Raw genomic sequence first — 15,000 nt, 5'->3', positions numbered from 1 at the left:
GCTTAGGTCCCGATATCTTGCTAGTGTTAACAATGAAAAGACAAGTTTTGCATCGTGAGCGCGCGCATTTGAAAGTGCCGGGTTGCTCGTTAGTTTTGAGCGCGCTTCTAACTAAAAAGTTGCCTACGTTTTTGTCGCGTTTGAATGAAATAAGTGGAGGTTGCGAAAAGATTCTACCAGTCTCGGGATCATTTTGGAGTAATTTAAAATTACTAAGAATGATGCTTTTGACTGCGTAATTATGAGGATGGAAAGTGAGGGTGAATGGAATTCTGTCATTCTTATCTTTTTGTGACGTTTGTAGTGATGACTGTTGATCAAATTGTTGGGCGCGATGACAATATTGCTCTGACGAAGGGCTAACGCTCGAAACGTCAGCTTTTAGAATCTCTGTACGGTGGCCAATTTACATTATCAACTCCGTTGATAAAACCAAATTTTTGTATACTACTTCCCCACCGACGCAGCACCACAGTTTCTTTAGAAACTACCCCTTCATTAAAATAGTTGGAAAGAGCGAAAATAACAGCCTAAGCATAACATGTATAGCTGACGTTCGAATCGCCGATGGGCGGCAATCCAGTTTTGGCGCCAAAGTTTGTTTAGAGATTGACAGCAATTGACGTGACGTCGGATAGCACATTTTTCCCGCCCACTGAATATTGATTGGTCAATTTAAATTTCAGTAACTCTCGCCGTATGCATGGTTAAGCCTCATTTTCATAAATTTTCTCATATATTTTCTCTGGTTTTTGTTCAAACGGCAATCCCATGCCCCAGATTATAAACAATGACAATATGGTTCCGTTCAGATGAAATATGACTTCTCTGCTTTGTATCTTTTCCTTAGAGTTTTCAGACCTTTTTTCATTGAAACGCGCGGTTGGGGACTGGCACTTGATGAGCATGCGCTATGTGACTGAAGTGATCTCGGGTATTTATTTTAAATCCCTCCTTACAAGGATTTCGCATGGCCTGAAATTTGCTCTTGACTTTATACAGTCCTTAGCAACGACTGTTTTTCCGACTGTTTTGGATGTTTTGGATGGTTCTCAATACACCACTTGTAAAATCTTGTATAAGGCACTATTAGTAGCTATAGAGAGGTGGTTACAGATTCGCCAGTAACAAAGAGAAAAATGCCTCTGAAGTTTCACTGGATGAAACCCAATATTTAATAAATATTTAAGTCACATTAAACAATCCTTAAATCTAACGGAAACTTTAAGCTATGTTTAAGACTTTTAAACACATCTTAAACTGAGACATTAATTTAAGTTAAATTAAAGTTTCCTTAAATGCATATGAAATTCTTGCTTGAATTTAAGCAGGTTTAAGTTATTTTTAATAGGGGGTAAATGTATTGAAAGATTTAAGTCGCATTTAAGTCTGCCTTAAACATACGACTAAATCCATTGAAATATTTAGCTCTGGTTTAGGCAAACTTAAACAGTATTAAATCTGTTTGGAACATTAAGCATGTTTAAGTCATGTTTAATAGCAAAAGGAAAGCCATTGAAAGATGTAAGTCTCATTTAAGCTGCCTTAACCACTAAATCCATTGAAATAATTAGCGTCCAGTAGAGTTGTTACGGCAACATCGTAATCTTCGTCAACATCTATGTCATTTTCGTCAGCAAGCCATAGTCTTCGACATCGTTTTCTCGTTGTACACGGAGTTTACGGATGTCGTCGGTAGGAGGATGAATAAAGAAACGATTTTCCACAGGTCTTACATTTGTTGCGCAGAAAATCGGCGGAGTCAGGAGTTTCTGGACAAAATTGCTCGCAACCTATCCTAGAACCAGCCATTTTGGAACTTAAAATGCGAGCCCGTGATTTCGGCTGTTGCGTGACAAAGGCTTGACGGGAGGGGTCGAGGCTCATTCTTCGCAAAGCCAATCAGATGTCTAATATCGAATGCCCATATATAGTAGCGCGTCATTTGAAATCGTATCGAATCGTATCACACTTCTGCATTTTTCTGCAGTAGTAGTTTACATATTGAAGTTCGCTTGTTCAAGTGAGATTTACGCTATGGATGCGGTTCAAGAAAGGCAGCAAGTCCTCATGGAAAAGATGAAGATTGGATGCGATTCAAGAAGGGAAGAAGAAATTGGAAGAAGCAAATGCTACTCTTCGAAATGAAAATGAAACGTTGAGAACAGAGCTTGAACGGCAACAAACACAGAAGAGTAGACGTGGCAGAAAAAGCCGTGTACAGTCCACTGTAGAAGTCCCGAACGATTAAAGGGTAGGTATAACTTAACTTGACTCTTATAGAATACAATTAATTTGTTTGGGGCCGTAGCGTTTGCTTCAAAATTCGCTAGTTGATCGACCAGCTGAGGAATGTGCACACGTGTCTTCATAGGAACCGCCATCGATGTGGACTATAGATATCGGGAAGCCTTTAGTCATTTTCTTTCGTAACTTAAGGTGTCTCTCACTCTTACACAGTGTTACTGAATTTAGATGGATGTCTAAGACGTTTTGCGAAGAAATAAGTTGTATTCTGTGTTTCGTCATGTTTTTATGCCGCCATAGTTGAATACAAACATGGAGCAGTTGAGGGGCTGGGCACCAACAAGCTTGTAACTCGGCCACAGAGCATTTGCTTATTTGTCGCTACATTCTCTGTGCTGAATTTGACATGCGCTGGGCAAATGTGTGGTGGGTGGAAGGGTATAGTTTCGCACACTTTACCTTTCATAATCAACTAGAAAATGATAAAAGGCTTACATTAACGCCACTAATAAAGTAATCCAAAGTCATGTTTCCATGGCAGTCCATGTGTTCAGAAGTAAATTTTTGGATGTGGAAGCTAAATATGTCAAATTTGTAGATAGCACTAGCTTAAAAATGTAATGGTGTACTCAAACACTAGAGGAAAATAGTAAGCTCACACAACACAAACGTCAGTTACAGAGTGGAGTGAAGTAATGACAAAATGCAGCCTTACAGTAATTTATGTAGCCTTAAGCCCTCAAGTTTGTACATTGCATAGCTAAGGAAGTCACCATGTTAAAGAAAGGAACAAAAGACAGGTGTAAAATGCAATAATCATTAAAGGACCATTAATTTCTTTGGGAGAAATCAGAATATGAATCCGGATTTTTTATCCAAGATCACTTCAGCATGGTGCATCAAAGGAACCAATGAATCTTTACCCAGCGTACTGGATTTGTTGCCTCCTCTGATACACCATGGTCCCAGTGATCTTGGATCAAAAATCGGGATTCACATTTTCCCAAAGACATACACCCTTAGTCATGCAGTCGGCTTCAGCTATGCTCTATTCATACTGCGTATTTCTGTAATTAATTTCAAGATACAAATAAGTATTTAATAAAGTTGTTATTTATCACTTGGACCTAGCATCATCGACTAAATTACATTCCTAGATAAGCCTCAGAAATGCCAGCCATGGTGATGACGATTCTAAGGTGTGATTAACTCTTATCTTTCAGAAGAGTTTTCGGTTTATTTATAAAAAATGTTGCAGAAAAAGATGACAACCGGCTATGCTGTCACAGACGAGTATGTTTTATACCCTTAATTGTTATTTTTTAGACATCGTAAACAATGTGTATATTCTGTGCTGCACTTGGAAACGTATTTATTCGATTAATGGCCTGGGCACTTATTCATTTTTTGGCCCATTAGGGTGGGCACTTATTGTTATCTTGATATTTTCAACAAGCAATGACAATTTTAGAGAGTAACAAAACAAGGGATAATAAGTTTACATGTATTTGTCTTCAAGACAAAACAAAGTGCAAAAGCTAATATAAACAAGCCATAGAAAATATAAAAGTTCATATTTGACTACCGTATCTAAAACCAATTTTGGAACACAGTTGGCTACCAGACTACCTTTTGGCATTGTTGCATACGCTTTTACCCTATTTTATTTTATTTTTTTTGGACAACCTTTGTTGAAACAGCTGTACACTGTAGATATATTTATGTATAAAAAATAGGCTTGCTTTGGAAGTCTCTTTAATAAAACACTGCTATCAATTCTTACAGTCCAGAGTCAGACAGAAATCAGGACCTGTTCTCAAAAATTAAAGACCTTTTGAAAAAGGAGCATGACAGGGAAAATTGCCCATGGACAGACTTACAAATGGAAGGTATGTACATGTATGCATTGTGTAACACTTTGATTTCAAGTACTAAGTGAACTCCAGCTGACTGCAGTCTGCCAAATCAATTAGAAAGCACTGTGAAAAACAAACAAAACACCTAACAAAATTACCTTGAAACATAACCTACTTGCACAACATTATATTTATTTCTTTCATGGGATCACAAGCCATGGACAACTGCAGCTTTTTTAGCCAATACGCTTGTCTGAAGCTCTGAATTTTATCAGAAATTGGCAGCCATTCAAGTTAATTTACACCTTGTTCAAACCATTTGAGGTCATTAATTTAATTGACATTGAAAATTTTCCATCTGGGCAGTTTGTGAAGTGGTTTGTCAAAATGGTAGTCACTATGCATGTTGAATTATCCCTCCCCATTGTCCACACCCCGCTACTGCATAGAGCTTGTGATCCAAGCCCCAAATTAAAAGGACCATCCCCCCATCCCCCCATCCCAGTTCACTGTAAATTGGAGCTTATACTGCAAGTAAGCTTGTCATGTTATTGGAGAGGATATTTTGCAGTACTTAATATTTCTTTGCTTATTTTTCTTAAAAATTCAACAGCACAGCACTATCGATATTTCAAAACTGTCAAAGAAAGGGATCATAAAGTCCAAAGTGGAACAAACGACAAACATAAGGAAATCTTCAGGAGATCAAGGCGTCTCTTAAGCGTAAGTTTCATTCGACAAGTCTATCTTCAATTTCAAGATATTACAGTGCAACACGCTTTACCATGGCTACCCAACTAACTTTTTTTTTACAAGTAAGCCAATCAGGATACACAAATTTTATTAATAGTCACTCCTCGTTACAAAGTCCAACAGGCAAGTGACGCGACAACAAATTATTGAAAACAGGTTGCTTTGTATTTTATGGTTAGCTTGTAAAAAAAAAAAACCTTTCTTGGGTGCTTGAGATATATAGAACTGCACTTACTGTATATTAATTTGATTGCAATTTTTTGCCCGGTACCACTTTTTTATAATAATAATTTTGTTTTGATTTTTCCTTTTACTACATGTTTTCAGTTGTAAAGTCTTACTTAATTTTGCAGGATCTTGTTAATTTTTTAATTTAAACAAAAAGATATTGTAAGCACTTGAGAAAATGAAACAAATATTGTTTACTTTTATCATTAGAAATTGGAAAGGCGTCTATCTGGCTTTGAAAAGTTGAAGGTAACAATGACACTACGAGACCAGAAGTCATGCGGCGACTGCCTCTATGTAGATTATATGAGCAGCGAGGATTCCGAGTATGAAGAAGTGGGGGACCCCATTACAGGGGACAGAAACCAGCATTTGGTTGGTTTTGTAACAAAGAAGCTGCCTTGGCAGTGAACGGCCCTTACCAATTTGAAAGTAAGGTTAGATAGGGCCCACAGGGAGAACTTAAACACACATGCCAAACAGTTGCTCAAGCCAAGAAGGGTTGGAGGAGAGTCAGACAGGCCTTCACCTGCTGGCCCATCGTGGGCTGTTAGACAACCACAGACAACCACAGAGTGAGTTCTGTATGAAGACAGAGGATGATGGGGCACACACAGTGATGGGAATTTTGAAATAATAAATCATTGATAATAATGCAAGGTTAAGAAAGTTTCTTTATGATTTTTCAACAACTCCCAGCAAAGAAACCTCAAGTTTCAAGCCCCACATGCATGATCTACACGACTTGTCTATATCAAATTTTCTAAAAAATATTGTTTCTGCTAAAAAACTAAGCAAGGAAGTTTTTGAATGTTTGCAATCATTTTTTTTTCTGGTCAAAGATTGCTTGTGTACATACTGTAAGTGTTTTGGGAATGCTGAATATGTCTGAAATTAAGGATGGTGCCTACTAATATAGAAGTATTTTTGCATATACCTTATGACTATGCAAGGAAAACAGATCTTAGTATGGGCCACTGGAATCCAGAAAGAAAATTGGAGGCAGTGGGGCATTTTGTGGAGATAATGAAGCAACAATTATTTTTAGAAGCAGTAAAATACTAGGCAATGTATGGTATTAAATTTAAACTACTTTATTATCTCAGACAAATGCAGGGTTCCCCCAATTTCTTGTTGGATACCAAGAGCACTTGCTAAGTTTGCTTTCTCTGCATAGTTTTAAACTGGCAAAAATATCCCTGTTTTAGTAGGCATCACCCATAGGAAACCTGAAAATCTCAACATGCCCAGCAACTAAAATTGGCACCATCTTTAACTGTTAAATTTCATTATCAGACTGTGTGATCCCTTGAAACTCCTTTGAGCTGTCTTTTGTCTTCACTCTCCACCTCTTGGTACAGCAATATATATATATATATATTTATTTATAAGTTTTTTTTTTACTAAGATAATTTTAAAAGAAATGTGGTTATATCTACCAATACAGTATATTATTATTCAGACACATGGAAGGATATTCAGAAAAGAAATCAGTTTTCCAACAGGAATCAAATCATGACCTTTCCATTAGTCCAGAACTGCACCTGACCCTGAATTTGGGTACATTTGTAAAAGACAGACCTTTTTGTTTGGTACATATGACCTCAAGTTTGACAGAATTTTTGTGTTTTAGTAAGAATCAAGGTTAGGGGACACCTTGTGATCTCTATCATTAGTTCATGCATCTCATTAGTGTGTATTTCTGAACATAGCATGTGTTGCTCCAATACTCTAATACTTACCTACAAGAGACCAGTGGGAGCCCGGTAATTAAACTAGGTTCATATGGTTAAGATCATGCCCATTAGGATTCAAATAGGGCAAAGCAGTATGTAGGATATGTACATTAACTTGGTTCTTATGCACGAGTCTCCTGCAGTTCAGTGGTAGATCATCTAAACCTTTTGGGAGAACTCAGATTTTCTTTTTCTGAGCATGTCCGTGTCAACTCTGACTGAAAAAAATACATTCTATAATATGTTATTTATTAATAGTGACATCGGGAGCTAGCTTTTAGGGACCTCTGGTTTTAGTAATGCCTGTTTACTACAACAAGTCATCTCAATGAATACCAGTATCTTCAAATGTTAGTCAACTTATTGTGACTATGTTTTAGTACTCACCACCATTGACCTCTTTTAAGCAAATACTTGTTAAGGATGGTGCCTCCTAATACCAATTTTTTTTTTGCCCAGTTTATGACTTTGCAGAAAGAGCAGATCTTAGCAATTAAAAACCCCCAGTTTTCTGTATGGATACCAAGAGTCTGCATAGTTGTAAACCTCACAAACCCGAGAATCTCAACAATACGCTGACTGTATGCATAGTAACAAGAGTAGGCACCTTACTTAAATATTTATAGATTATCAAGATTGATAAGCTTCATAGTGGCAGAATCAAATCTGTGTACATAACCATTTCCAAAATATTGAAAGCCAAAATCCTGGAGACTCACGATACAGTGTCCTGTATCTTTCAGACTGATAGTCTTTATTTTTATAGGGTATAATAGTGTATGTTAAGACATGAATTGTAAATGTTACTGTTCTTTAGCCTTCAGGGGTTTTTTCATTTTAGTAGTTGATTAGGAGGGATCAAACTTAACTTAGCAGGGACCACCTGATAGACATGATTTTGCTCTCACCCTTTTGTATACAGTGTAAAATATGAAGGATGGAGCATACGTAAACTTGGCAAGTAATGGTCCCTGTGTCCCTTCTCAAACAAAAACCCCAAATCTTGGAAAGCATTCGCCCTTGTCACACGGTGGCCATATTGTCCAGGGAGACCAAAAGAGCTTTGTTTTACCATGCCAAGCCCTGCAGTGGAAAAACAAAGCTTTTTTGGTCTCGCGGGACAATATTGCCGCCGTGTGACAAGGGCAAATTGACTAACAAGAGCAGGTTAATGATAACCTTGACAAATGTAGGATGAAATCACTGTACCAAAGTCCTGGAGACTCGAGATATAGTGTACTGTGTGTTTCAGACTGATACTTTTATTTTTACCTGTAGGGAACAATATTATTGTAGATTAGTGTATGAATTTTAAGGGTTTATGTTCTGAAGTGTTCAAATTAACCTTGGAAAACACTGAGTGACAGATTAATAAACAATAATTTTTATTAGGGATGGAAATTGTCGATGTGTACACAATTAAGAGGAAATTTTTGTATTATGTAGGAAAACATAAGGAACAGTTATTGTTAAGAATGATGTATTATTCAAGAAAGTTATTGTTATTTATATAACTGTATCAATTGATACTCTATTTGAAGGAATTGACCATTTTGAACTTATACATATTAAGCAGAAGAATGTCTACAATATTGAGATTAAAAATGTTGCAATTGTGGTTGAGAACTATGTTATTCGTTTTTACATTACAAGTAAAATAGTACTCGTGTAGAGTACATAAGCATTTGTTTCAGACATGGTTGATGTCTGTTAAACTTATGCTTCAGGTACGTTTGATTTGAATGAAAGAAATTCAAACATTTGTTCCGGAGGCATTTAGTGCGAATTAAACAGGTTTACAATTTTTGCAAAGGAGTTTAAACAAAAATTAAACATCTTTCAGGTGCGTTTATTATAGATTAAACTTAATGCAGATTAAAGGGAACTTAAACACTTGTTTTGAACACGTTTAATGCGAATTAAACGGATTTTATACATTTGTTTAAGAAAAGTTCAGGCAAGATTAAACCAAACCTAAACTTTCCTTTCAGATGCGTTTAGTGTAGATTGAACAAAACTTAAATGCCAGTTTAAGATACTTTTAATGCAGATTAAAGTAGAATTAAACATTTGTTTTGAACGTGTTTAAGATCAATTAAATGGAAATTAAACATTCCTTTCAGCTACGTTTAAGCCCAACTAAATTTGAACCTTAAGTAAGTAAAAGACGAATTTAAGCTTTCATTAAACTTAACTTTAAGTAACTTAAACGTTAACTTAAATTAATTAAACCAAAGTTTAAGACGTGTTTAATCCAAGATTAAGACTACTTAAATGAGCTTTTTCGCCCAGTGTTTGACGTCCTTAAATCCACTCCATTCTTAAGATACAAATGGAATTGTGACACCCGAAAATGGCCCGTAAAGTCTCGGGACTTTCGAGAAACAGGCCCCTGGTCTGCAGATTCGCCGGTACATTAAGGGTTTTGCCTGCATATAGGGTTCTCTCGCCTGCATGTAAAAATGTCGTGGCTAACGTTATCGCTGTTGGTAGGTCGCTTCTAAAGAGTGCAAATAACGTGCTAGCCTCTAGTCGATTGAGTTTTTATGTTAAATTATTACTGTTTGATTCATTTCCCTGAAAAGCCCCTAGGAAGATTGATCATTTAGCATGTATGTGTGTATCGCTTTGTTATTTCTTTAGAATGATACAATTGACAAGCCACTGTTTCTGTCATGATCAGGGCCTTTTCTTCATTTGTTAATACAACACGAAAAACGCCATGGAAAAAGGTCGAAAATCAGAACAATCTACTTGACTAACACTAAATTTCGTTTTGACCCGAGAGTTACTAGACCGTCACAGACCATCCGATCGAGGTTCGACTAAAGAGCGCTCTCCTTTTTCATTCGGACCCTGACAGTTTTCAAAAAAGCAAAACGTTACACGAGCCCAACGTAGACGTCGCAACACGATTTCCCATCGTTGTCGCCCTCAGTCCTATTCATCAAATCCTCACCGTACCATAATCCTAATTCTTCAGACCTTTGGAGAAAACAAACAGCACGATCTCGAGAGAAAAGGCGTCGTACTCCTGAAGACTGGCCCATTTGTTGCCGTTATACATGAATTGGCTCGATGGGAGGATGTGGTTTGAGGAATTTGTGATGACGAAGTTGACCTTTTCTTTCAGGCTAGTATAGGTACTTCAACCCCAATAAGACCAAACCTCTTTTGGCACACGTGACATAGCCGTAAAAATGGACCAGTTTAATGAAAGCCCACCCGCCGCCAGTTGGAACAAAAAACTTGCCAAACTGGCCACCTTTGCACCAAAATGCACTCGAGCAGTATTCATCTTGATCCATGGGTCTACAATGAAATAAGAAAAACAATTAAAAAGTAAAGGAAACTAAACATTTTCCCATAAGTGAGAAATCTTCGAAGAACTCGAATTTCGTGTTTTTCTCAGTTTGCTGAAATAAATTGTTGCAAAACAAAAAGATCGATGTCGCAAAAATTAATGAGAGCTGCTAATAAAATCAACGAACAAGGTATTGTTAAAATTTATAAACACTGAACAAGAAAAAACAGTCAAAAAGAACTCCGAGATTTCACGCATTTGATTTCAGCTCTCAAAATCAAAAGACTTTCGATATCGTTTTAATCTTTCGGAAAAGGCAAATTTATGTAATGTACTAATCCTCTCAGTTGAGTCTGTTTTTCTTTCGTTTTCAGTTGTGCTTTGCCCTATTCAAATCGTTCAGTTGGAATCTTAATGCCGTGGAATAAGTTGGCCGTAACCGTTTTTACCACAATTGCTTGTAATCTCGCGATCTGATTGGCTAATTTGCCGTTGTCGACAGAAGTCTAGACAACGCTGTACGCGTCGTGCTGGCGTCAATTTGTCACGCAATGTAATAGCCAATCAGGAAAGCCCATTTTGGGAAATAAACCAATCATATTGCGAGACAGTTATAGACAACGCTTGCTCTTTCTTTGGGTCATGATTTTGGTCACGTTGTTAAAGAAAAACTTGCTTTGGCGTTGAATATTGTGGTAAAACACAAATCGAAGGTTGTTCAGCGTTGTCTGTACTCTTATCGACAACGATATTCGTCATCACAGTGGTCAAATTGTCTTGTGGACTCACGAGGCGCACAACATTTTGACCACTGTGATGACGAATATCGTTGTCGATAACAATACAGACAAAGCTGAACCACTTTCGATTTGTTAAAATTAAGGGGAACAAACTGAATTTGCCCTGAATTAAGCCACACTACAACAGCCTGACCACTCAACCATTCAGCAAATGAGAAATGGTCAAACTATTATCTACTTCTCTTTTCAATTTCCTCGATCAATTCTTTCTTCGCGGTTTGTTTGGAATTATTTTTTTTATCATCGATCTGAGTTCAGTCAGGCCCACTCCCTAATTAATTGCACAGCTGCTGTGCCAGACTTTTGCATCACTGTTCCGTTTCTGGTCAACGTTGGTGCTTCCATTCCACTGTGATATATTTATAGCCGAAGCACACAGTCAAATGCGTATGAGGGTAAACAAAGTTGTCTTCATTCTGGCGTGAAGAGAACTGATTTTGCCTTACAAGGAAACTCTTGGAAACTGAATCAAAGATTAGTTTTCTGAAGATGCAAGGCTTCTATAGGTTCAAATGTTGGAATCTTTTAGTAGTCCCTCAGGTTTACTTAGCTTCTGGGAACAACTTTTAATTTACGTGTATAATCAATAAATAACAGATATTTTTTTTCTTTGCTCACAAACACAAATTATTCAAATATCGCGAGAAAGGTGAGTGGCAACGTTCAAGTTTTACTTAAAATGTTGACAGACAGTGGTTTGAAAGGTTTGGAAAACATTTCAATGCTCCGATAATTTTTAATGCCAGATAATCTTATGACTAAACAATAACGTGTGCATAAAAATCGTCCTAAGATCGTCATAACGCATAATTGGTAAGTCTGATTGTCTCGACGTATAAAACTTTCTAAATAAAATGTTTGATAGGAAGAATTTAAAAAACGAACAGACCTTTGGGCATTGGGAAGTTGGGAACGGTATTCCACAGGAAATTTGAACAAATAGAAGGCATCTGTTCAACATTCTGCAGAGTTTACCATCGCAATTGTAATATTAAGTGATTTGGTTAGTAAGTACGTGCTGGGCTATAATTTTTCAAGAGGGAGGACAAATAGACTGGCCAGCCTCCGTGGAGAGTTTTAAAAGTGATAACTAGAACTCTGAACATTATCCTTGGCTTAAGTTGCTGCCAGTGTAACTCCTGATGTTCCGGGGTAACTTACTCAGGTTGTATTTTAAGATTGCGTCTGTGTCAGATCGCTCTCGACATTTAAGTGCGTAACCAACCTTGTTCCCCGGGTCTGCCTCAGAGAAGAGAGACTCTGAGAACGTGGTTGCTACGTAACATGGTCTCGTGCATGGAATTTAATTAAGTGGTGGTTTTTGTTCATGACTAAATGTTTTGGGAAGTGTCAACTTCATCAGAAAAATTGTGACTGTTGTTTTCTGAAAAGAACAAAATCATGCATTGCATGGGAACAAACTATGTGGGTGACCGCCTGAACGGAAGATAAAAAGCACACGAACAAACATTAAAGGACTTTGGAAGATAATGAAGGATGAAACAGAGGGTTGTTCAATTGGATATCCCAATATTTTCACGACAATCTTAATTCGCTTAGCGACGCTCAATGTTTGACTGTTGTCCAACCGAATTTATGACTTTTAATCGATGAGAAGCTAACGCAAAATCAACAGCGAATTTAGCGCGCGCATTTTCCAAAGCCTTGAGCAGATTACATGTGATGATGTCGAGTTCTGAATCAAAGTGGTTTTTTTTTTTTTTTTGCACTTTTTTCGATGAAACTGATAGTTTATTTTCGTTTTAACGCAGCTTAGGGTGGCTTCAGTCGAGTGTGAAAAATACAATTAGATATTACGTTTGTGATTGGCTCAAATTTCAAGCAATGAGAACAAAATCAATCGCGACTTTCAAGCGTACATTTTCCCGCTTTTTGAAAAAGTCACAAGTCACGTCGGATGGTTTCGAGTTATGATTGGCTTTTTGAGTTGTTAGCAGCGTTTTGTGTTCCGTGCAAACACAAGGAAAAAGATGAACAGCTCATGTATTTGTGGTTTTTTTGTACGTTAAACTTTGCTTTTTTAACAATGGACGATTCAAAAGCCACATTTGAGATTCCCAGTCACTTCAGAAGTGAATACCTATTAGGTTTTAAAGACGACATGCAAGGGTGTCATAATTTCACTGTCGGTAGGTCGCTTCTAAGACTGCAAATAACCTGTTTGCCTCCGGCCGGTTGGGCTTTTCAGTTAGATCATTACTGTTTGTTTCATTTCCCTGAAATTAAAAGCCCCTAGGGAGAGTGGTCAGTTAGCATTTATGTGTGTATCGCTTTCGTCATTCTTAAGAATAATACAATTGACAATCTACCGTTTCTGTCGAGGCCTTTTATTTGTTTGTCATTGAAACAAGAAAAACACCAAGGAAAAAGATCTCCGATTTCATTCCGACCCTGACAGTTTTGCAAACACGAAGGGTTACACGAGCCGAGCGTATACGTCGCAACAAGATTTTCCGTCGTTGTCGCCCTCACTGCTATTCATCAAATCTTCACCGTACCACAATCGCAATTCTTGACCTTTCACCACCACCGACGGGTTTGAGAAAACAGACAGCACGATCTCGGGAGAGAACGAGTTGTACCCTTGAAGACTGGACCACTTGGTGCTGTGATGCATGAATTGGCTCGGTGGGAGCAGGATGTGGTTTGCGGAATTTGTGATGACAATGTTGACCTTTTCTTTCAGGCTGCCGTGATAGGTACTGCAACCCCAATAAGACCAAAACCTCTTATCGTTTTTGTCACACGTCACATAGCCGTAAAAATGGACCAGTTTAATGGAAGCCAACCTTCCACCAGTTGGAACAAAAAACTTGCCAAACTGATCACTTTTTGCACCAAAACACACCGGGGCAGTATTCATCCTGATCCATGGGTCTACAAATTTAAAGGAAAATGCGAAAGTTAGAAAGGCAAGGAATCTAAACATTTTACTATAAATGAGAACTTTTCGAAGAACTCGAAATTTCGTGATTTTCTCAGTTTGCTGAAATTAATTGTTGCTAAAAAGAAGATCGAGTTCGCAAAAATTAACGAGAGCTGCTAATAAAATTAATAAACAAGTTATTCAAGGGAAGCTTTGATCATCGCAGTTATGAACGCAATTTTAGCAATTGCGCATAGAAGCATGAAAATTTTCTGGACTTCAACGCGGGTTTAAACTCGTCACTTCGCTATACCTGTGCGACTAAATTTCATATCCGCAGTTCAATATATGATTCACTTCATGTATCATTTCATCGTTGAAACAAAGTATTTTTAGAATTAAGATACATGCAGTGAACAAGAAGAAACATTCAAAAAGAATTCCGAGATTTAACGCATTTGATTTCAGCTCTCAAAATCAAAAGAGTTTCGATCTCGTTTTATCTATTCGAAAAGGCGAATTTATTTAATGTGTTATTCCTCTCAGTTATCGCTGTTTTTTTCCTTTCGTTTTTAGGCTTTGCCCTATTCAAATTGTTCAGTTGGAATCTTAATTCCGCGGAATAAGTTGGCGATGACAGTAATAAATTATGGAGAAAGTGAATTAGCCCTGGGTTAAGCCACATTATAATAGACTGAACATCCAACCATTCATCTCAATATTGAGTTCCACCAATTGGGTATTAGTAATTCATGAGAAGTGGTCAACAGTGCAATCTACCTTTGCTGTCTTTCTTTTCAATTTCCTCAGTTAATTCTTTCTTCATGGTTTGGAATTCTTGTTTTATCATCGATTTGAGTTCAGTCAGGCCTACTCCCGAATTGCACAGCTGCTGCACCAACACTTTTGCATCACTGTTCGGTTTCTGGTTAACGTTGGTGCCTCCATTCCCCTGCGATACATTCGCAGCCGAAGCACACAGACAAACGCTTATGACGATAAACAAAGTTGTCTTCATTCTGGCGTAAAGAGAACTGATTTTGGCTTAGAAGGAAAATCTTGGAAGTTTGGTTTGCTGAAGATACAAGGCTTGTATAGCGTCAAATGATGCAATCTTTCAGTAGTCCCTCAGGTTTACTTAGCTGCTGGGAGCAACTTTTACGTGTATAAACAATTTAAACTAATTATT

At 37.5% G+C, this 15,000-nt stretch overlaps 2 protein-coding genes and 1 pseudogene across 2 annotated transcripts in view; 2 read left to right on the top strand and 1 right to left on the bottom strand.

The window, feature by feature from the left end:
• The window catches only part of LOC138010119 (MORN repeat-containing protein 5-like), a 51,400-nt gene that overhangs the window by 24,484 nt on the left and 11,916 nt on the right, over positions 1 to 15,000 (top strand). The window lies entirely within an intron of this gene.
• Positions 2,038 to 8,412, top strand: LOC138011154 (uncharacterized; annotated as a pseudogene).
• On the bottom strand, positions 13,260 to 14,943 carry LOC138010745 (uncharacterized). The gene is made up of 2 exons (XM_068857720.1): positions 14,592 to 14,943; positions 13,260 to 13,822 (listed from the first exon to the last, which is right to left on the bottom strand). Exons 1-2 carry the CDS (start codon positions 14,827 to 14,829, stop codon positions 13,362 to 13,364), a joined length of 699 nt encoding a protein of 232 aa, XP_068713821.1. The 5' UTR covers positions 14,830 to 14,943; the 3' UTR covers positions 13,260 to 13,361.

The sequence above is a fragment of the Montipora foliosa genome, chromosome 7 (genome assembly GCF_036669935.1).
Source record: "Montipora foliosa isolate CH-2021 chromosome 7, ASM3666993v2, whole genome shotgun sequence".
In the NCBI taxonomy this organism is placed as follows: Eukaryota; Metazoa; Cnidaria; class Anthozoa; order Scleractinia; family Acroporidae; genus Montipora; species Montipora foliosa.
Note: the sequence above shows the minus strand (reverse complement) of the source record. Positions and strands in the feature narration are given on the sequence as shown.